Here is a 23,096-nt window from a genome sequence, read left to right as displayed (position 1 = left end):
TCCACATGCTGAGCCTCATGCCGGGTGCTGCTGGACCTGCCCAGGGAGGAAGCTGCAGGAACCATTCTGGTCTGGCATTTTGCAGCTCCGGGAAGTTCACCTGCAAACGCATCTCCCAGACAGAGCAGACAGGTAGACCTTGTAGCTGGCCAGGCCTTTACTGACTGAAGGGCGTTCAGTGAGTCCCTGTTTCCCGAGAACAAGTGCGTCCCTGCCCTCACAGGGATGACATTCTAGAAACAGGTGGATAATGGGCGCCATGGGCACCAAACGTGGAGTGGTGGCGAGCGCCACAAAGGAAGACCAGGGCCCGGGAATGCGGGTTGGAGCGGTGCTTTGGGTGGTAAGGTCTGCAGGACTGCTGTGATATGGAGACATCTGGGCAGGCAGGAGATGGAGCTAGGGGCCCAGCAGAGGGCCCAGCAGTGCAGGTGTCCTGAGGCCGGCAAGGAGTATGAGGGGGAGGCGGCAGTAGCCCTGCAGGAGGAGGGCGGGACTCCAGGTTCAGTGAGCACTAAGCAAAGCCGTCAGATGCCGACCAAGAGAACGTCTTGCCTTTTAGAGGAATGAATCTGACTACCGTTCAGAGAAGAGGTGACAGAGATGGAAGGCAGGGGGCCAGCTCAGCAGGCACCGGACAGACCTGGAGGTAAATTTTGGTGGTCTCGTCTCCCACACATACAAGCAATCTTCCCAAAGTTCATAGAAAATCAGTACTGTGGAAAATCTATGCATAAATTTCAAAATGTTTTGCACCCAAATCAGCTTATCTTTTAACTCCAGTTTCCGTGAACTTTCTGAAGTACTCTCACATGTTGTACTTTAGCAGCATGTTCCTTCCCAGAAAGCCACAGTCTGGCCAGCTGGCCTCCGCTGGCCCCTCACGGTCAGTGGTCCACACTCACGGAGTCAGCCCTGCTGGGCACTGGGGCGTTATCTTTGTTCTATTAGGAAAAAACAGAGTTGGAAATGGCGGACCTGGACAGCCTCCTACTCTGATTACACCGAGGGCTACTCTAGGTCATGACCATGGGATCTGGAAGGACAAGTGAAAAGCAAAAGGTGCAGAGTATCCCCTGGCACCCAGGACTGGGCATCTGCCTGGCAGAGACTCACAGCGCTGGGGCCTTCAAATGAGGCCACATGGTCTCCTTGCAGTCGTTTTTTTTTATATTTTAATTTATTTATTTGAGAGTTAGAATTACAGACAATAAGAGGGCGAGACAGAGAGAAAGGTCTTCCTTCCTCTGGTTCACTCTCCAAATGGCCACAATGACCGGAGTTGGATCGATCCAAAGCCAGGAGCCAGGAGCTTCTTCCGGGTCTCCCATGCAGGTGCAGGGGCCCAAGGACTTGGGCCATCTTCCACTGCTCTCCCAGGCACTAGCAGGGAGCTGGATGGGAAGTGGAGCAGCTGGGACTAGAACCGGTGCCCATACAGGATGCCAGCACTGCAGGTGTAGGATTAACCTACTGCGCCACAGTGCCAGCCCCTGCAGCGTGGTTTGAAAGCACTTTTGACCACTGTCAGGAAGGCATGTGATGCTGGTGATCCAGCACACATGCACGTGCCACTACACACCGCTTTTTACAGAGCGGTATTTACCCAGGACTGCGTACTCCGCTTTCTAGGCTGTTCTTTGTGCCTGCTCTAGCTGACCCAGGGAGCTGAGCTCATGCTGGGGTGGGGGTGGGGTAAAGGCAGTTTGGACAACACCACCGTGGGTGATCTGAGAACAACAGAGTGAGTTTGGAGTGCCTACGAGGGGGGTCTGATTTGGGCAGTTCTCAGGGCACCGAGAATCTGCCGCCAGTGAGCGGCGCAATGGCAGCTTCTCGGACCGCTGGTTTCCAAGACCGACGTTGTGAGGACTTTGAACACCCAGAAGGAGTTTGATTTTCTCTGTGTGCAGTTGAATTGGAACACTCCGTTCCAGCGCTCCAGCCCTGCAGTGGCTGCGCCGCCCCCCTCGGCCCTCTGTCCCGCTCTCAAGCATCTGTGGAGCTTTATCAGAGGGCCTGTTTGAGATTCGAATGGGCTTTGCAGAGCACTTTGTTTAACTTGTCAAACTTGGGGTCCTTTCACGCTGGTTCAGCCTTGGATCACAAACAGCTCTTCCTTTCTAGCCCAGCAACTTGAGTTTATTTTTCAAATAAAAGTCTGTTTTCCCATAAAATGCCAAAGGTTTTGTACTGCGTGTGGAGGAATGAACTTGGGCTCTTAAGACTTTAATTTAGAGTCTCCAAGTCTTCAATTTACATGCCAAGGGCTTCCCAGGGCTGCGAATCACCCGCTCCAGCTTGTCCCACAGAACAAACACCCGGCTCGGAACGCTTGTGAGCATCAATAGGGCCCATTGTCCCTAAAGGGAGAGCAGGACCAAAAGCAGGGGGTCAGACTGGAGTGATTTTCGTTGTCCAGCATTGAGGTCTCGGCGCCCAGCTGGTCCCTCTGCAGAACCGCTGTGGGAACACCTCCTTAGCCCTTCCTCGGGATGCCAGTTAGCGTCCTGTGCCACTCGGGGTCCTACCCGGGAGACAGACCCACGCTGCGTGAACACAGACGGAGCTTGATACAAGGCTAATACTGCTATAGCCTTGACATTCTTTTTTTTTTCTTCTTCTTCTTTTTTGATAGGCAGAGTGGACAGTGAGAGAGAGACAGAGAGAAAGGTCTTCCTTTTGCCGTTGGTTCACCCTCCAATGGCCGCCGCGGTAGGCGCGCTGCGGCCGGCACACTGTGCTGATCCGAAGCCAGGAGCCAGGTGCTTCTCCTGGTCTCCCATGGGGTGCAGGGCCCAAGCACTTGGGCCATGCTCCACTGCACTCCCGGGCCACAGCAGAGAGCTGGCCTGGAAGAGGGGCAACCAGGACAGGATCGGTGCCCCGACAGGGACTAGAACCCGGTGTGCCGGCGCCGCAAGGCGGAGGATTAGCCTAGTGAGCCGCGGCGCCGGCCAGCCTTGACATTCTTAACCAAAACCCTCTGCCTCCCCGGATAGAAGAGGGGAGGGCGGGATGGTGGGGGGCTGGAAGCTGGAGCTGGGGGCCTACTGCTGCTCCAGCCTCTCCCTTTCCCTTGTGGAGAACGGACCGAGCATTGTGGCTGCTGGGGTCAGGGGTCAGCCTCTGTGTACCAGACAGAGCAGGGGAAGGACAAGGAGCGGACACATGGCAGACTGCCTGAGTCAGCCGCACGTGCCTGGGTGCCGAGCCCAGTGCCTGGGACAGACGCAGGACAAATCCGTGTGGGTGCACCCCCCGGGCTGCAGGGATGGGAACTTTCAGCCCACTGGGAGTAGAGGGGGGTCACGAAGCGCCAGCACCTGTGTGCCAAGGAAGCTGTGTCTGTGAGGATACACCTCCCTCCCCCACCGTGGCTGCTCACCAGACCCGCAGTGGCTGGGCAGGCAGAGAACCCTGCGGGCCTGCAGGTACCACGTAGGGTCCTGGGGCCTGACAGGAGGGGAGCGAGGGGAGGGGAAAGGCCCAACAGGTGATGGAGGGGGAGAGGCAGGGAGGGGGCAGAGGTGCACCTGGAATAATGTGGCGGCGGCTTGCCCCCTGCCCGGGCGGGGCCTCCTCTGACATGAACATCCTGGGAAGCATCCGGAAGCCTGGCCAGGACCTGGAGAGTGGGCGGCACCCCGGGAGCGGCCTCCCACTGCACTGGCCATAAAGCGGCTCTCCCACAGCCCCCTCCAGGGCAGGCCGCCCTGCTGGCCGGGCTCCAGCCACACAGCCCTCAGCGCCGGCTCTGCCCAGAATTCCCACTCCCGCTCCCGCTCGCCTGGCCAGCGCTCGGTCAGCTTGGTTTTGGACTCTCCGTTCTTGTGGCTCAGCCTGTGCCCTTGAGGAGGCACGGCAAGCAGACTGGGGGTCAGCTCAGAAAGGGGTCGGGGCAGGCGCGCGGGGTGGGGGAGGTGGGGATGGGGGGGGGCGTGGTCTTGTCCTCCCCCTCATGCAAGAAGCACGACTCTGGGCACATACCAAACCACACGTGTAAGCCTGGAGGCAGGCGACTGGGGAGAGGGGCAGGGACCCCAGGGGAGCCCCCCTGCTCAGCCGAGAGAGGGCTCTCCTAAACCAATACTTGCCACCTCTCTCTGTGAAGGCCAGATGGGGGCTCTTTTGCAGCCAGAGACAAAGTCAATGGGCATATCTGGGTTCCCATCCGTCTTGATGAAGGCAGGTGGCCGGTGGGCAGTCAACTGCCGATGCCAGTTTTTACAACGTGAGCCTGATTATACCACCCTTTGTTTGACTCCTCGTGGCCTCCTCGACAGTGGGGCTAAAATCATGAGCTGCCAGAACCGTGTGGCTGCTGGATCTGGCCGTCAGCGGGCCCTGCTTCCTCCTGTCCATAGCCTGTCCTCCCGGGCTTTCTGCTCTCCGAGATGTTGACCGTGCCCCACCTCCAGGCCCAGGGGGAGGGGCTGCACCACCCCAGGCCGCCCTCAGCTGAAGAGAGCCCCTTTTGCAGGCGCTGCCCCTCCTGGGGCCAGCCTGCACCCAGGCCCCTGGTCCGTAAACAGACTTGAAGGACAGCACCCCAGAGCCCACCCCAAGACAGCTCTGATTGCCACCCCAGCTGAGGTCCCGTGGGGACCTTCCGGGTCTGCCCCTGTACTGCAGCTCTCCCAGTCCCGCCTCCTCCTCTGCCTCCTGGTGGACGTTGATCCCAGGACGTTTGACCTTCCTGCAGACAGCCGTGGGGGTCGCCCCATCTTCAAATCTCTGGGAAGCAGGAACAGAGCAGGGGGAGGGGAGCAGGTGGAATGGAGCCAAGCCTGCACAGGTGCAAACAGGCGGGTGGCTAGGGAGCGGGAGGTGCAAGAATGGAGGTAGGAGCCTGAAAAGTGGGGGAGAAGGGAACCAGGCGCTTAGCCCAACTCCAGGCTGTTCCCAGTGAGTTCCAAGTAGGGCCCTGGTCTCCCCAGATGTTGCGAGAAATCAGCAGTGCCGTGGCGTTCACCGTGCCCAGCACAGGTAGGTTTGCCCTGGGTTGCTCAAGGCTGGCGCTGGCCAAGTCCACAGCACAGCTCCTTCCCAGGCTGAGAGGCTGCCCCTCATTCCTGTCACCCCACCCCACACCCACCTCCAGCCAAGGCCAGTACCCAGGGCCCTGCGCTCTCTTGCTATGGCTGGAGCCTTCTGGATCGGGGCAGCTGATGAGATCTGCATCCTGGGGCTGAGCAGACTTCAGAAAAACGTGACTCATCTTGCCTGGCCACAAAGAAAGGAAAAGTATGTGTGGCATCCCAGTTTCCTGAAAAGTTCAGCCAGAGGTGGTGCATGGCGGAGTTATGTGGCCAGGCACCCAGTGTGGTCCTTGGCAGGGCGCCCTCTGGTGGCTGCCGAGCAGAAGGAGCCAGGGTCTGCCCCAGCCTGGGCAGGGCTGCGTGTGTTGGGGCGATGATTATTTGGGTGGAGCCAAGGAAGAATTTTTGGAAAACTCTCCTGTCCCTCTGGGAGTTACAAAGTTCTCCATTCCCTGAGGGCCTGCGGGGGTGATGATCCTTACTTGGGAGACTGGAGAAGTGGGCAGTGAACCCTGCAGGATTGCTTTTCAAAAATAACATTTTATTTGGACAATTTCAAACTTATAGAAAAGTCATGAAAACAGTACAAAGAGTTCTTATATACTCCTTCCCCGGGTGTCCCAATGTTAGCATTTTGTCCCATTTGGTTATCTCTCTCTCTCTCTCTCTTTCTCTCTCTCTTTCTCTCAATGTGTAAATTTATGTGAACTCTGAACTCTTGAGAATACGTTAAAGACATCACGCCCCTTAGCCCTAAGTTCTTCAGGGTATATGTTCCGTAAGAGCAAGGTCACTCTGCTAATCACGGTACCATTGTCTGGACCAGGAAGCCAGCGTCCGCCCGGCATTGCTAGCTGTGCCACAGACCTCATTCAAATGTGTGGGCGCATCTCTCAGGAGCACAGCTCACGGTGTTTGGGTTCGTCTGGTGCTTCCCCCTGAGCAGGTTCCGGTTTTTCCAGGTTGGCAGGAGCACCCTGCACCACGGCAGGGAGCCTGTGACGCCGAGGCACCTTCCTGGGGACACGAACTCAGATCACACAGCTAAGGGAGGTGGCTGCTGTGACAGGCCTCGCCCTTTCTCTTTGGAACCAGCCAGTATTTGGGGGCAGTTATGTTGGAGTTACGTAGATATCCCCTCTGTCGTCGAATTTCCCTTTGCTGGTTTAGCCTCGGTCAGTGATTCTTGACAAAGCTATTACCCTGGTGATCACTGAAAGGCGGTTTTCTAGTGTTATCATGGATTCCACACGGACAGTTTGAGGTTGTACTTTAAGGAAGATTCCAGGGCACGTATGTAGGTTCATATGGACTCACACTTTTGCTGTTGCCATAGTTTGAAACTCAGATTGTCCCAGAGTCGACCAGAAGGGGCCGCCTCAGGTGGGTCCCTGTGTTGTTGGGTCACCCCCTTATCTTATAAGCACTTCCAACTTCCTGGCTCATCTTGTACTTCCCTGGCCTAGCCCTGGTGTCAGCCATGGCTCCTAAGAGTTCTTGCTACTTTAGTAGCAAATAGTGCTTACAAATAAGATCTCAGCACCTGTTTGCTCATTGCAACACTGGGTGTTTCTGCTTCTAGGCCTTCTCAGCAGATATATTGCAGACAATTTAAGCTCATGGTGGAGAGGGGAGTGGGTGTTTGGCACAGGGGTTAAGACTCTGCCTGGCCAACGCAGTGGCTCACTTGGCTAATCCTCCGCCTGCAGCACTGGCACCCAGGGTTCTAGTCCCTGTTGGGGCGCCGGGTTCTAGTTCCGGTTGCTCCTCTCCAGTCCAGCTCTCTGCTGTGGCCCAGGAAGGCAGTGGAGGATGGCCCAAGTCCTTGGGCCCTGCACCTGCATGGGAGACCATGAGGAAGCACCTGGCTCCTGGCTTCAGATAGGTGCAGCACGCCGGCCGTAGCAGCCATTTGGGGGATGAACCAATGGAAAGAAGACCTTTCTCTCTGTCTCTGTCTCTCTCACTAACTCTGCCTTTCAAAAAAAAAAAAAAAGACTCTGCCAGGCAATCAAAGCCAAAATTGACAAATGGGATTACATCAAATTGAGAAGCTTCTGTACTGCAAAAGAAACACTCAGGAAAGTGAAGAGACAACTGACAGAATGGGAGAAATTATTTGCAAACTATACAACTGATAAAGGATAAATAACCAGAATATATAAAGAGACTAAGAAAATTATATAAAGAAATTGGGACTGGAATGAGAGAGGGAAGAGGAGGAGTGTAGAGTGTGGGTGGGACGGCAGGTATGGTGGGAAGATTCACTATATTCCTAAAGTTGTGCTTATGAAATGCATGAAGTCTGTGTTCCTTAAATAAAAGATTTCTTTGGGGAAAAAAAAAAGACTCTACCTGGGATACCCACATCCCATATCAGAGTGCCAAGGTTCAAGTCCCAGCTCTACTTGTGATTCCAGCTTCCGGTTGATGGGCACCCAGGAGGCAGCAGGTGATGACTAAGGTACTTGGGTCCCTGCCTTCCACTTGGCAGACCCAGACTGAGTTCCAGGCTCCTGACTCAGCCCTGACTGTTGCTGGCATTTGGGGAGTGAAGCAGCAGATAGAAGATCAATCTCTCTCTTGCCTCCTACCTTTCTGCCTACATTTCAGATAAATTAATTAGTTTTGAAAACTCATATAAAGGGCATATCTTGAATAGCATAGAGAAGTCACACTCACACAGTTGGATAGTGTGTTGCCATAAAAAATGTGGCATCTTTGAACCAATATGGCAGAAAGTGTATGCAGCTGGTTTCCGGGAGATAAGAGAGTAGTTCTTACACGGCCATCATTGGAAACCCAGATTGGAGGCTGGAGCCATGGCTCATTAGGCTAATCCTCCGCCTGCGGCACCGGCATACCGGGTTCTAGTCTTGGTCAGGGCGCCGGATTCTGTCCTGGTCGCTCCTCTTCCTGTCCAGCTCTCTGCTGTGGCCCAGGAGGGCAGTGGAGGATGGCCCAGGTCCTTGGGTCCTGCACCTGCATGGGAGACCAGGAGAAGCACCTGGCTCCTGGCTTCAGATCAGCACGGTGCACCGGCCGCAGCATGCCGGCCGTAGCGGCCATTGGAGGGTGAACCAACGGAAAAGGAAGACCTTTCTCTCTGTCTCTCTCACTGTCCACTCTGCCTGTCAAAAAAAAAAAAAAAAAGAAAGAAAAGAAACCCAGATTGGAGAAGAATGTTTGCCTCTGGCATCTGTAGGCTCAAGTGAACTTTTTTATTGTGCTAAAATACATATAACATGTAGTTTAGCACCATAACCACTTGAAGTGTGCATTGCAGTGGCGTTAGCTACATTGCCAGTGTTGTGCAGTCATCACTGTCCGTTTCCAGAACTGCTTCATCACCCCAAACGGAGACCTCAGTCCCATTGGCCATGACTCCCGCCTCCCCCTCCCCCCAGCTCCTGGAGATGCTAATCTGCTTCCTGTCCCTGTGGATTTGCCTCTTCTGGAGCTCTTGGACAGGGGAATCATGCCACACGAAAGCTCCTGTGGCTGCTTTCTTTCACTGAGCTTGCTGTTTTAAAGGTCCGTGCACATCATTGGTGTGTATCAGTAATTCATTACTTTTTACAGCTAAGTTATACTCCATTGAACAAATAGATCGCATTGGGTTTATCCATCCGTCCATTGCTGGGCATTTGGACCATCTCCATTTTGACTTTCGGGAAGACTGCTGCTGTCAGTGTTTGTGTACACGTTGTTTAAATACCTAGGAGTGGCATTTCTCAGTCATGTGGTAATTCTGTGTTTAATCTGTTGGAGTGTTTTCCATAATGGCTTCACCATTTGCGTTCCTAGAAGTGATGTGTGAGGGTTCCAGTTTCCCTACATCCTTGCCATTAGTTATTGTCTGATTTTGTAAACCTGTGGCCACCTTGACTGCTGTGAATGGTGCCTCGTTGTGGTTTTGCTTTGCAGTTTTCTAACAATGTTGAGTATCTTACTGGGCTGTCCTGATGTTGTGTAGTGCAGTTCTTTCAATCTGGATACCAGACACACCGTACAGGTGATTTGTAAATGTCTTCTCCCATGCTGTGACTTGTCATTTCTATTAATAATAACCTTGGTGCACAAAAGCATTTACTTTTGATGACCAAAACCCCTTAGTATGGGGTTGCTCCTTGGTACCCACACATGACCCATGGAAACACTTGAACTTGTTGCAATGAAGGAAGGGGAGTGGCTAACCTGGTCACTGCGGCTCATTGGTTCAAAGGAATGACTCTTGTAGGAGAGATGGACATCAGAATGGGCTGGTGGATGAGGTCCTTTCTCATAGCCCCTGATTCTCTGCCTACCACAGGGGGAGGGGCTGATTTGGTTTTCTGCTCCCTCTGATGCTGCAAAGGGCGGTGAGCAGCCCCAGGCTGCCCGAAAGCCTGCAGACTGAACCCTAGAACTTTGGAGAATCAATCACAGATCCTCTCACAGTTGTCATCACAGGGAGTTGAGCTGATTTTTCTGCCCCTCAGCAGAGATAAAAGGTGAAGCCACGTGGCAGGACAAAGCTGCTCCTCTTCCTGCTCCTGGTGACAGGGTGCTTCTCAACTCGCTTCACTGCCTTTAAGGTTGCACATTGCTGGTTTTTCTGCTTTGTCTAACCACTACCATTTACTGGATTTTGCTTGCATGTTTGCATTTTTGTTTTCTTTTAACAAAAAGACATTTATTTACAAGATTTTTTACTTGAGCAGCAATGAGAATCAAGAAACGTACAGTTAACTGAAACCTCACTTGTAGTCTTAAGCCAGTTTATAAAACAACTAGAGCAGCTCCTGCCTCTTAGGCTGGAGAGATGTCTCTCTCAGCACCCTTCAGTTGCACAAAGATATACATTGATAACCCAAGGCGTCTGGGCAAACAGCACTGTGGCATTTGGCTCAGCTGCAGTAGCCTCTAGAGCACTACTCCCTGTTCACCCTACATAGCTGCTCCACACTTCAGATGTCTTTGCTGGCTTCTTTCTCTTTTTCTCCTTCTTTGGCATTTTCCTCTTTTTCTCCCTCTCCAGCAACCCCCTCCTCTTTTTTCCCACCACTGTTGGCTCCTTTCTCTTCTTTTTTCTCGGCTTTCTCTTGCTCTCCTGCACTGACACCTGTTTTCTCTCCTCCTTTGTCCTGAGCACAGACGTTAACTGCTTTGTTATAGCCTTCCCGGCTCCGAGCAGTCTCAATGGCCAAAAACTGTATTCTGGGGGTGAGGATGGTGAGGGTCTCAGCGGAACCCTGAGAGCAATCTAGTGGCAGCAGAGTACCCTAGTTGCAGTCTTCCACAATCCCTTCCAACTTCAAGCAGAATGGCCTCCACTTCTCTTTTGCCGAATCTGATTTGAGTTCTCCTGGATCTAACACATCTATGTTGAGTTTCTCAAAAAGTTTTTCGGAACTCAGAGTAGATTTGGTCATCCACTTTGGTGATTTCTGGAACTGTGGGTCAGCCGATGACATCAGCTGTAGTACACCTCAGCAAGCTGCGTTGCTCTCGCGGCCCAAGCCATTTCAACATCGGGTCGTTGCCGTGAGACTCTGCTGGGAGAGAAAGCGTGTGCCACAGACGCCAGCTCCCAGAAACCGGAAACCGGAAACCGGAACCGGCTCATCGGCTCCACTGCTGGCCTCCATGATAGCGCCTGCATTTTTTTTTCTCCTCTTTACATTTGGCGAAGTAGTTCAATCACATTGTTAAAGCATCAGATGATGCAAAATTATCTTATTTAAAGACACACGAGTCGCTCACTCTGCCAACACTCAATAGGCACCTATTAAAATTATATGTGAATCCAGCCATGTTATGGTTTATCCATGTTAAACCTTGTACATTGACTGCCTGTGACAATGGATGATGAGAGACTCACTTCCCCACCCCATGTTTTCTCTTTTTTCCTAAATTAATCCATCTTTGCTTTTTACTGTCCCCTAAGAGCGTTTTTCCCCTAAGAAGCCGATAAAGTTTGAATGGAGCAGGTGTACTGTACACTGCCTGTGTGTCTGTGCTGGGTGGAAAACCCGAGGCTTTATTACCCCTTCCCAGGAGCCAGTTGTCACTGCGTGGGGTGACATCCCCCTCACTGAGAGTGGCACCTTCAACAGGCAGAATTTGAGATGAGGCTGCCTCGAGTAGAGTGACATCTGACTCATCTGGGGTAGGGTCCATCTGAATTAGTGAACAGTCTGAATTATAGAACACCGTTTCATTTTTTAAAATTATTTATTTATTTATTTGGAAGTCAGAGAGAGAGAGAGAGAGAGGGAGAGACAGAGAGAGCTTCTATCCGCTGGTTCACTCCCCCAAAGAGCCGCACTAGCTGGGAGCTTTTCCAGGTCTCCCATGTGGGGGCAGGGACCCAAATAGCTGGGCCGTCCTCCGCTGCTTTCCCAGGCTCATGAGCAGGGATCCAGGTCAGAGGTGGAACAGCCAGGACTCAAATGGCGCCCATATGGGATGCAGGCGCCGCAGGCTGCAGCTTAACCAACGCCAGCACCGAGAATACTGTAGTAACTTTCTTTGGTCAATCTCAGGGAATGAGCCAGCTGCATAATTTTCTAGGTGTCTAGGACTTGAGCCATCGAGTACCAAAACACTTAGCTGCATTGGACACTTCGCAGTGTTCTTACTCAAAAGACACTGAACAACACATGACCCATTACAGAGGATCTCGGGTCCTCCTTAGGTTACCCCATAGCACATCAGCTCTGAGTACATGCTGCAGCACCAGGACCTCTGGCTGCCCTCCCTGAGTTCACACACTTCCTGTCGCTTGCCTCAGGCCGCCTGCTGGCTGTGGGAAGTCAGCGTTGCTGCTTTAAATAGCACCCATCCTCTCCCCCATCGCCACCTCCTACTAAGAAACCAGTGGTTGTACGTGTGCTTACAAAGAGCAAATCCCTCATAGGAGAGCTCCTCCACTCCTCGTTCAAGAAATAAAGTGCTTGGGCTTGAGAGCAATGTGTCTGATGAGCAGGCTTTTGCACAGTTATTTCCGATTTCTCCGTGGAAATCTGCAGCTGTGACTGCCAACGTGTGTGGTGCTCCTACTGCAAAGCCCCGTGCCTGCTGCGCGGGCCCAGAACTGCTGAGCCCAACGTTCTGTCCCGACGCTGCGGCTGCAGCCTGCATGCTCAGCAGCGGGCCCAGGAGCCAGCGTCCAGGGCGGGCACTGTCAGGTAACCAGCGCTTTTCTGCAGCCTTCCCTGCGAGCTTCTTCCAGGCGCGCTGTGTCTGACCTAGCGGTGCTTGCTAGGGCCTGCCTTTTGGAAGGGCAGCTTACTGGATATTTCTGCTATTTCTGCCCATAGAATGGGTTCAGTCTGTATTATGGTCTGTGTTATGGGAGAAATGTGGACTAAATTAAATAACTCAAAATTGCATGCTGATAAATGAAGCTGAATCGCCTCTAAGAAGCTTCTGCTTGACCCGAAGTGTCTTAAGTCTTTCTATGAACCTGTTTTAGAATATATCTCACTACAAGGAGGAGACAGATCAAGAGCGAACTTCAGCTCAGCCTCGTGCCATCAACTAGTGGTTTCCAAATGAATGCAATGCAAAGACAACTGGGGTCTTCCGTGAGGAGCCCCAGGTCCTGCCCAGTTACCAGCGAGTGAGGCGGAGACAGCCCGACGGGCCTTCTGCTGAGCCTGCGAATTAAGCAGGCCTCACTCCTTGCCAAGGCTGGGCACGTTCCCATCGCATTTCGACATTTCTACCATGTAACGTGGAGAATGAAACAGAAAACCCAAATGCCGGCCTTTCGCTCAAGCTTTGGTATCTGGGTTGAGCAGCCTTTGCTCTGTGGCCCTCTCTGAGCCCAGGGCTCAGCCTCAGGCCCCCTGAGAGTCGGGAGGCCCAGGCAGGTTGGCACATTCTTGTCACTCCCCACTCTTATTAGGAGCCTTTGGGGCCCTGGCCTGACATGCTCTTGGGGAGTCCTAGCCAGAGACCACAGAGGGGTTGAAGTCCCCACCAGGGCCCTTCCCTGGGGATGTGGTGTCCCGCCAAGATCGGAAGGGCCTCCAGGGCTCCCCTGCTCTTCCGGGCACTGCGCTTGGGCATGCAGAAAGTAATTATTGCCATTGTTTTCCACTGTTCGTCTGTGGCGTTAAAATTAAGGTGCTCCTGTGGTCACGGACAATGCTCGGTGGCTCTAGACACCGCTGGTGTGCGCAGAGGTAGTTTTGTGCCCAGAGGCTCTGAACTCCTGTGCCTGGGGGTGCCACGAGGCTGTGTGTGACTGTGAGTGTGCTGGGTGACACAGAGCCAGCATGGGGGCCTGAGTCATGTGGGGCGGGGCGCTCCTCGGGGCTGAAGACTCATACACAGCCCCTGGGGAGGGGACACAGGAGGCCCCAAGGAGGTGACACAGCAGTCAGAGGCAAGTGCGGCGTGACCTTTAGAACTTTCCATGAAATGTGACACAGTATTGTGCAACCAGCAGGAGAGCTCTGGCAGGTGTGTGCTAACACATGTTGGCTCTGGGGGCACCCGCACCCTCTTATATAATGAGATCATGTGGGAGTGTAGCCTTTCAGGAATGTGGGTGCTTTTCAGGTACTGGCTCGTGACCCACAAAGGTCTCAGAATGAATTTTCAATCAGTATGTCCTCGTCTACTTTTCCAACATTCCAGCAACGGGAAAGAGGCAACGGGGTGGGGGGTGGGGGGTACTAAATGCACAATGGAGCCAGCATCTACACTGAGCTCTCCCGCTGGCTGCCCTGGGAGCTGGGCCAGGCATTTAATGCCTCTGAACCTCTGTCCCTTTGTATGTCTTGAGTTGAAGAGCAGTGGTGGCCTCCCTGCCTCACCACCTGTAGAAGATCTTAGGAGAGCGCTTCGGGGAAGTCTCTCCACTCCGTGCAGATGGAAGGCGTTGCTGACTGCGGTGCCCCGACCCAGTGCGGCCCTGCTCTGCAGGCTGCACGCTCGGCCGCTGGGCTGGTTCTCCCACGTGGAGCTCACAGGCCTCAGCACCCTGCCCCTGTGCCGAGGGCTGAAGGCGCATGTAGCGAGGAGGCCCTGCCCTCACTCTTGGCTAATTCGCTCCCATCCAAGCCACGTGTGGTGACCTCAATGAGATGGTTTACGGCTGTGCAGCACTCAGCACCCGTGGTGGCTTCACGGAGGAGGAAGGTTGGGATCTTGTCTAAAATGTGACTCGAGCACGTGTGGAAGTCCAGAGGTAGGGTGGACCTCAAGGGGATTGACCTGTGGGTGTCCCACGTCCTGCCCTGCGGGGGAGAGGATGGGCCCGTCCCGCAGCCTGCTCAGCCTGACGGCTCAGCCATCAGCAGCACACAGGCGTAGCGGAAGCCCCGTCCCCAGAAGTTGAGGGGAGCTGTGTGGGCTGCCCACTGCTCTGCAGTCCCCTTGACCTCTCCTTTGCCACCTGTTAGACAGTCTGCCTGTTGCATGCTTTGCAGCAGTCAGATGCGTAGAGGCCAGCACACCTGGCAAAAGCCACGCTCTAGGGTGAACCGGACCTGTTTCTCTGCCGGTGTCCTGTGGCTCTGCCGCAATGGATGTCCCTTAGGGTGCGTGCAGAGTTTTGGCCAAGCAAGATTGGAGCCCAGCCAAGAGCAGGGGACAGTCTGCTCCTGGACAGCCTGTTAATGCACCCGCAGGACAGGACCCCCTGCCCTCAAGGGCACTGTAGAGCGCAGAGCGGCTGCCTGCTCGCTGTGCCCTGGCCCTGGGAACTCCTGCAGTGAGTTCCTGTTCCTTCTGTGGGAAAGTGTGGAAGATGGTCCCTGCCAGCAGAGAGCTTTCAGCTCGAGTGGAGAGAAGATTCACACCAACATGGCGAGAATAAAATCAGACAACGGCGCAGGCTAGCAGCGTGAAATCTCAAGATAGCACTCTTCAGCACCATTCCATTTTTCCGGCCGTAGGATGTAGGTTTACAGTTGAAAATCTGGAGGAACAGTAACAGCCAAAAAACCCACAACCACGTAAAGAACACAATCTGAGTGACCGTAATGCCACCCCCCTCCAGATCTTGTAACACTGGCGTCGGAGTGGTGATCGGAAAGCCCTGACCCCTCCTGGCCAGGACCGGTGCTGGAGATAAGGAAGGGGTGGGGGTGTGATCCCAGCCAGCTGGTCCTGTTCCAGGCTTTTCGTGCAGCACCAACCAGGACCTGGACTCAAAGTACCATCCAGAAAGGTCCTGGCCCTTTAAGATGGACTTCAATAAAATACCCTTAGGAGCCATCCTTTTTTTTTTTTTTTCAGCCTTTCCTCTTCCTGAAAGCATTCCATCAGAAGGGGTCACAGTCGTGTGGAGGGACCATCAGCCTGGGAGGGTGCGAAGAAGAAGGGACTGCCAGAGCCCCGCCCTCCTGGGGGCGGGTCCCCTGCCCAGCCTGTCAGTCTCGCTGAAGGGGTGGGGGCGTACTCAGTCAATGGGTCGCCCCTCCCGGTGAGCACATCATTTCTTACTGTGAGATGAGAAGCTTGGTCCCTGATTTAAGGATTTTTCCAAGCATGTGTGAGTCCAGGAGGAAGACCCCAGGGGTGAGAAAGCCGGCTGTGAGAGAGCGTTATCAGAGTGTGTGCAGCACAGAGGCCGGCACACACTGCCCACTGCCCACGTCGTGCCCTTGTGCCCCGCACCCCACCTCCCCGTAAGTTAGCAAACCCTTCCCAGCACCCCAGCGCTCCAGCACCAGCCCCAGCGTCGCCAGCGGCCTTTTCCTCTGGCCCGGGGCCAGCTGGTCCTGGGGAGAATACTCCGAGCGAGGCGAGGCACCCGTGGGTACAGTTAGGGTGTCTGTGGGAGTCCGTGTCACTGTTAAGCTTGTCCTGTCTAGTCATCCAGCTTCTCTTGGAGCTGCCCTGACCCTGCTCGCCCGAAGCCTTCCGGGATCCATCCTGTTGGACAGAGACCCGTACAGGCCCCAATTGTTTGGCTGAATCAGACCAACTCCACCATCATTTTCCCCTCAGCAGCAGAACAGCGACCCTCACGGGTCCAGGCCATTCTATCCTTCACTCTGCCTGAGCACCTTTCCTTCCTACCCCCTACAGAGGCGCTGAAGGTTGTCACTGAGCGCATTCCTGGAGGGGAGCCCAGAGCTGGGCGGCAGCCACAGCCCTGGCCTGCAGGGCAGAGGAAACACCATGCCTTCCCCACTTCTGCGCACAGCAGCACAGCAGCGTCCCAGGTGGGGTGAGCCGGTCTGCCCTGTGTTGCCAATGCAAGGTGCACCCCTTCCCCAAGTCAGCACACCCCCTTGTCACCTACTCCCCACTCAGCTGCCCGGTGCTGCAAGGTGACTGGGATGTAAATCAAGTCTTTGAAACGTGGTTCTCTCTTTCACCTGTAAGTTCCCCAGCCTGCAGATCAAACATCCCAAGTGAGGATGGGTGGAGAGACCCCTCCCTTCCAAATCCCTTCAGTGCACAGTGGCCCTGGCGAGTCCCGTGGGGGTCGGGTCCGTGGAGGGCTTTGAGCGTGAGAAGGTGCAGTACAGTGGGAAGATGTGAATTTGGAAGGCAGGTAAGTCAGCTTTAGAATGATCTAATCCCAGGGGTTCAAGTCCACATTCTCGCCATGCGATCCTAGTCAAACTACCTCTCTGGCCTGTTGCTCATCCTAAAATGAAACAGTGTTGCTGCTGCCTGCCCTGCAGCCTTGTGGGAAGGGTGAAATAAAATAATTCTTGTAGGGTGGCCAGCACCCTGCCTAGCAGTTGGTAGTACTCAATAAATGGGAGTGATTATTTTTACTAATTAACATGTGGTTCTTAGAGGACAAGAATGGCATTGAATTATTCATAGCACCCAATCCTCTCGATCAGCAACTGTCCAGTGTACCTGCTGGAGGTTTAATAACGAGGTGCTGACGCGTGGCCATCTGAACCTGAGCACAGAATCATCAGGCCTGCCTGTGTCACCGCTTATTTTCCTCATGAACTTTTTAAACCAAATCGCTTTTAGGTGCAAGGCTTTGAAATAGTATTTATTTCCATACACTGTATTACATAGGACAAGATTGTTGTTGTATTGGCTTAGACAAAACTTTTTCTAGTTTTTATGTATTGTTTCAACACTTGGTAAAAATTTATGTATTTGAAAGGCAGAGAGAGAGAGAGAGAGAGCATCTTCCACTGGTTGACTCCCCAAATGCCCACAACAGCCAAGGTTGGGCCAGGCCAAAGCCAAGAGCCCAGAGCTCAGTTCCCGTGGGTGGCAGGGACCCAGGCACCTGAGCCATCAGCTGCTGCCTCTCGGATGTGCTTTAGCAGGAAGCTGCCATTGGGAGTGGAGCCAGGGACTTCGAGAAGGGTGTGGGCCTTTCCCGCAGCTGCCTGTGCTGTGGGAGAGTTCTCGTCCCTCTTCCTTGCTGGTGCACTGATTCACTGGTCCTTCTCTAGAGGCCTTTGGCTTTGTTTGCTTGTTTAGTTTTTTAAATTGGGAGAACAGTTTTCATAGAAGATAAATTGATTTTTTTAAAATCTCCACGTGAAACTGCAGGCCTATGAAGTACATCTTTTTCAGAGTTTAATCACAGCAAGTTTGGGCTAATCATGGCTGTTCGACAGTAGAGAGAATCCTTTAGTGGACACAGGGGCCCAGCAGACAGTGGATCGCTGACTCAATCCTCCACGGGCATGGCACTGCCAGGCCTGGCGGCTCCTCTCTTCTCCGCACCCTGCAACCCTGCAGCGCGATTCAGGTTCCTCTTTCCTGGGCAGAGCTGGGCACTGCCCGTCCCTCATGTGATGACACTGATTGTCCATTCCGGCCGCTCGTGCTCAGCGGTCACACTTGACCCTGTTCCAGCAGTCAGTACTGTGGGGCAGTTGATCTCTGCCTGTCCCACCCATTTACTGATTCCTTGAGGGCAAGACCTACTCTGTCTGCGCAGGTGTCTTTGCTACAAGTATGTGGTCACTAAGCCTATCCATCAGTCCCAACGGGAAAGAGGAGCACGTTGAACTTAGGATCACTGGAAGAGAGTTGAATACAGGGGCATCTGCCCGGCCAGAGCCAGGCTACGATCAGCCCAGTTGTCTCCAATGCCGCACCCAAAAGATGAGGGAGCCAAATCCTTTGTCGGGAGATGGCACAGCCAGGCCAGAGTGACCTGAAGGGGTAGAGAGGTTGCATGTAAAACTCAGCCTCGGCTCATCCGTCCCCCAGGTCCCTGCTGGCACCCCCCCATTTGGCTGCACCTCACCAGAAGCCAGGGGGAATTAGCCTATGGTTGCAGCTCATCCAGTCAACAGGAGCAGACTGGAGGGTGGATACAGGAGCCCAGGGAACTCCTCCCACCTTGCTGGCGCCTGGCTGCGTGCTTGGGGACCCCACAAGATGTATGACGCCTGGGCCCTACCCTTTTGGGGCTCCCAGTTTTCTCTGTGGTATGGGCCATTTAAACAACAGAGAGTAGAGGTCCTAAAATCTCTCAGCGGAGGACAATGTCCCCTTTCCAGAAGTGATCAGGGAGGGCTCACCTGGGGAGGGGGTGTCCTCCGAATTGGGCCATGAAAGCTCCCCAGGCCTTCAGCAGGCGAAGATGGAAACTGAGGGCAGCAGGAAGGGGCAGACGGGGAAGGGAGGTGGGGTAGGATAGAACATTCAAAGCACTTCCTTCCCGAGATGGCTCCCGAGGACGGGGGCGGGGGGTGACCCAAACAGGTTTCCAAGGCTTAGGCCGGGCCTCAGAGCATTTCCTGACCCTACACCATCACGCATGGAACCAAGTAAGTGGTTGTCACTCAAGACGGAACAGGGGCACAACAGCGGAGAGAAGCTGAGACCGCTACGTCTTGACTCACTCACTCAGCAATGATGTGACAGTGGGGCTACTCCGGTCAAGTGTGGCTGGGGCCCATGGGTAGGGAAGAGCAGGCACTCAGATCTGGGTGGAGGGACCTCTGCAGGCTGCCCCCACCCCTGCACGTCCCTGGGGTCTGGAAGGTCTGAACCAGCCAGGGCTGCTCCTGAGCGGACGTGTCGCCCTGCCTTCTGTGGACTGTGGCCAAAGGGATACCCCTGGGGATGATGGGGCGGGGGGGCAGGAGCTGAGAGTCCAGGTTTCCTCCCACTGAGGTAGAATCCTAGACTTCCCTTGTTGGTGCTTGGTGCTTGGGCAGATTCCACCCAAAGTGGGTTTCCCTGAAGACAAAAAGGCAGCCACCTTCTTCTTCCCCACCTGCGGCTCTAGCTTGGGGACCCACCTTTATCTCTTAAAGGAATCGTGGTGAATGGGCCGGGCTCTGGGAGAGTGAGAGGTGAGAGAAGGCCTGGAAAGAGGAGCTTGGTCCCTGAGCGGGGGTCGGGGTGGGATGGAGGAGTTCAGTGGGATTCTTCTGAGTGTGGGTCCAGGCTCCCAAGGCGCGTGGCTGGGGGCCCTCCTGCCTCTCTGCACCCGCTCCTTCCCAGACACAATGGAGACAGTAACAGTCTCGCAGAAGAAAGTGACAGCACTGCAGATTTTTGAAGGCTTTGCCACCCACACAGGCAGCCAGGAGGATCCAGGCTCTGATCTTTAATTGGGGGTTACTTAGCTGGTCTGACCCAGTCTTGTTCTCCTGTGGTCACTTGGGCAGAATCTGCAGAGATTCCGTTCCTGTTACAAGTTCAGGCTGTTGGAACTAGACTAAACCCTAAAGTGACCTGATCTTTTCACGGTTCACGGAGTGGGAAACTGAGGCCCCGAGACGGGAAGGGACTTTCTCAAGGCCACACAGCTGCTCTTTGGCAGAGGAGCTAACCTCCGTGTAGTCCAGGAAGATATCGGCAAAAAGAAAACGAGATGATTTTTTTTGTCCTGTCCACTGGCTTCTATGGCTTAAGTTGCAGAACACGTACACACTGAAAGCTTTATCTTTTGTTTGATCGGATCAGCTGTTTGGCCTGTGAGTCAAGGAGATTAGGATCCCAGTCCTGACTGACGCCGGGACCTCAGGCAAGTCACAGTCCCAGCCTCAGTTTCCCCATGTGCAGTGGAGGGCAGTGGGACTGCTCTACAGCTCCCAGCAAGACCAGAGCTCAATCTTCATTAGCTGGAAACCTGTCAGTTCCAGAGGCGCCCGTACCCACCCCCCCCTCCTTAAAGATAATCTTACAGTGTTCACTGGGTGGAGTGGAGCCGTGAGCCAAAGTAGATTCAGCAACTTCCAGCCCAGGGACCTGTGGCTTCTCCACAAGCGGCAGCCAGAGCCTGCTGACCCCACGGAGCCCTGGAACACATGAATCAAAATAGTTGTGTGATGTCATGTCATAATGGGAATGCGCGCTGGCCAATTGGCGCCAAGACTCGTCTGTCCTGGGTGGTTTCCTTTTACAGTCTTTTTAAAGAGACATCATGCAGAGCTGCACATGACTAGCGGCTTGTGCTCCCTTTGCCTATTTAGTCTTCCCTCCTTTTTAATTGCAAGGAGAGGGAAAAAAAAAAAAAAAAAGAAACCAACCCTGGCGTGTATCCGTGAGTGGCTGACCTTAACTATATAAACAGATCCCCTGCGAAGCTGCGTTTGCGCCCCGGGCAGCTTCTTGCCTACTTAAGGACAGCAGCCAGCACTCCAGTTGCTACAGCAGGAGGTGCGCGGCCAGTCAGGACTGCCCAGCCCTCAGGAGCCCCACGGTCTCCAGAGTGAGAGCTGCGGTGGGCTTAGCCGGCGAGTTCTGTGGCTGCTGCCCTAGCCCACGTTCACGTTCACCTGGAGGTGAGACCACTCAGCCTTGCAGCTGAGCACGGGCTGCTCCCGGAGCTCCCGCGGCTGTGGAGTCACCTGCACCTGCTGGCCGATGCCGCACCCCTCCCAGCTCCCTGCCACCCGGAGCTGACACCAGTCCCGTGAGTCCTGATATGGTCACCTGTCGCCAACGCTACTCATGAAGCGCTTTGGGAGCCTGAGGGGCAACAGGAAACACAAGGACCAAAACCGAAGCACGGAGAGGCGCCAGTCGGAGCCCCACGGCCTTTTTGGTAGGATTTGCCCCTTCCCCGCGAATCTTGAGGGCCGAGCCTCAGGAGGGACCCAGGGTGTGTGTGTACACGCACCCTCCCGCACAGTGGCCCTTGCCACTGCTGCCTTCTAGCCCTGGCTGCACCCCTTAGCAGTGAGTGGTTAGAGCAAAAGATTGAGACGTGGCCCCTGCTTGATGGGGAGGCTGCTGCGTGAGCTGCCCAAGCTAACCTTCTGAAGCTGTGTCCTGTCTCTGTCTGACCCGGGGATGTTAGTGATCCGTGGGATTGGCAGTTAGGAAAAGTGGTGGCCTGGGGAATAGATAAGAATGGATCAGGGCTGTTAATTTCAACTGTGAAAAATGAATTGTGTGGGTAGAGAGAAGCATTGTCAGAGGTTCCCTAAGGCTGAGTAACCTGGCAGATTGTGGGTTAACGTGAGGGGAAGCACCTGCCCCATTGGTGTCCCTGGGGAGAAGCTTGCTTTGTGATCTTCTATAAGACCTCCAGATGCAGGAGGGGGTCCAGTCGGTCGGGACCAGATGTGGCTGGGATCCAGGTGGCGCCTCCGTGAGTCAGTACTTCCGGGAACTGGTGGGGGTGCTGTGCTCCTCTGTAGCCACACAGGTGGGTCCTCAGGCTTTCTTGGCTTGCCAGGGTGGTTTCAGGTGGCAGATTTCCTTTAGGAAGGCTCAGCGATAGCGGCTGCTGGTGTCACTGCTTGGGTGGCACAGGATCGGCTGCTGGTGTCACTGCTTGGGTGGCACAGGATCGTTCTGAGCGGTACAGGGGGAGTCTCACTCCAGCTGGGGTTCGTCAGCTTGGTGACACCGCTGTGCAGGAGACACAGCCCAGTGCGGGAGTCAAAAGGGGCAAGCTGACGGGGACCATGCCCAGCGTCCCCCGTGTGCAGTGTGACAGGTTAAGTGGCAGGAAGCTGACTTTGACAAAGCATCCGGGCAGTTAGTGAGAAGTGGAACGGAAAGGAAAGAAAAGTCGGCATAAAATCCCCCTGGAGCTCTTGCTGCCTCCCTGCTGTGTGGCTCCAGGCGGCTCAGGTGGGTCAGTGTCCTCCTGAGGACTCTGCAGGGGGCCAGTGCGGACCTTGCTCCTTGGATTCAGGGACATTCAGCCTCCTGCGGGAGAAAACCCATTTCAGAGAGTCAGAGAGCAGGGTTCTGACCGAGGGGAGTTTGCACGGGAATAAGGCACCCTACCACCACCACGGAGAGACCCCCTGGGCTTGAGGTCCGTTGATATGACCTAAAAAGAAGACTCTAATGTTAGATAATAAAGTAATCAGCACTCACTTACTGTAGACTTGAAGCTGAACCTATTATTGGACTAAAAAAATCTGCTTTTGCTAATGGGAACGGGCAGGCCCGTTATTAAAGCCCTATTATGTGCCAGACGGTGGTTTCTCCCCTGGCATTTAAAAGCTGGCAGTCATCCTGTCTCCTGGGCTCCTGAGATCAACTTAATATGTGCATCTCGACCGCGTTGTGCAAGTGCACCCGTATAGATGCCCCAGCATGGACTGCAGGGTCCTCAGCATTCGCCCCACTCCCACCAAGCCTTCCTCGGGGATTTGGGGAGCAAGTGACAACGCCACAGCCCCTCCCTGGGCTGAGGCCCCTCGGTGGTGGCCAGAGCCCAGGAGCTAGCTTTGCTGTGCATCTGACTTTCAGAGTTGCGGTGAGAGGAGGCACGAGGGAGGCCAGCAGGAGGTGTCAGCCCCTCTGCAGTGCCCAGCGTGGGATCCACTGAGTGAAGGAAAAACAGCCGAAGAGAGTCGGCAGAGAGCCTCGCTCCCAGCTCTCTGCCTCTGGAAATCTGACCCCTCCCCACACCTGGTACGACCCAGCTGTGGGATCAGTCTCTCCAGAATCGCCCCAGGGACCCATTCTGTGATCTCCTGGCCCCTGCAGGGTGGGGATCTTGTCCTGGAGGGCTTGTTCTGTCCTTGTCGCTAGCATGGACCCCTTGCAGCATCACCATGGACAGACACAGGTTCGTGATGGCTTGACAATCTGCCTCTCCAGTGCCCTTCCTGGCTGTAGGAAGTACTGCTTCGGGATTCCGTTTTGTCAAGTCGTTCTCAGTAGCTCCCTCTCCTTCACATTCCTCTAGCT

At 54.5% G+C, this 23,096-nt stretch overlaps 1 protein-coding gene and 1 pseudogene across 4 annotated transcripts in view; one reads left to right on the top strand and one right to left on the bottom strand.

Annotated features, from left to right (window-relative positions):
- PRKAG2 (protein kinase AMP-activated non-catalytic subunit gamma 2) overlaps positions 1-23,096 on the top strand; it is a 318,315-nt gene that overhangs the window by 122,532 nt on the left and 172,687 nt on the right. Inside the window, exon 1 of one of the 4 annotated variants that reach the window (XM_062192882.1) lies at positions 20,594-20,985. The exons of the other annotated variants lie outside the window; for them this stretch is intronic. Coding sequence (XP_062048866.1) covers positions 20,892-20,985 — 94 coding nt within the window. The 5' untranslated portion in view covers positions 20,594-20,891. Of the gene's footprint in view, positions 1-20,593; positions 20,986-23,096 lie in introns of those variants that run through there. 4 annotated transcript variants of the gene reach the window in all.
- Positions 9,992-10,672, bottom strand: LOC133761146 (protein PBDC1-like; annotated as a pseudogene).

The sequence above is a fragment of the Lepus europaeus genome, chromosome 5 (genome assembly GCF_033115175.1).
Source record: "Lepus europaeus isolate LE1 chromosome 5, mLepTim1.pri, whole genome shotgun sequence".
NCBI lineage: Eukaryota > Metazoa > Chordata > Mammalia > Lagomorpha > Leporidae > Lepus > Lepus europaeus.
This window is presented reverse-complemented; position numbering and strand designations above follow the sequence as displayed.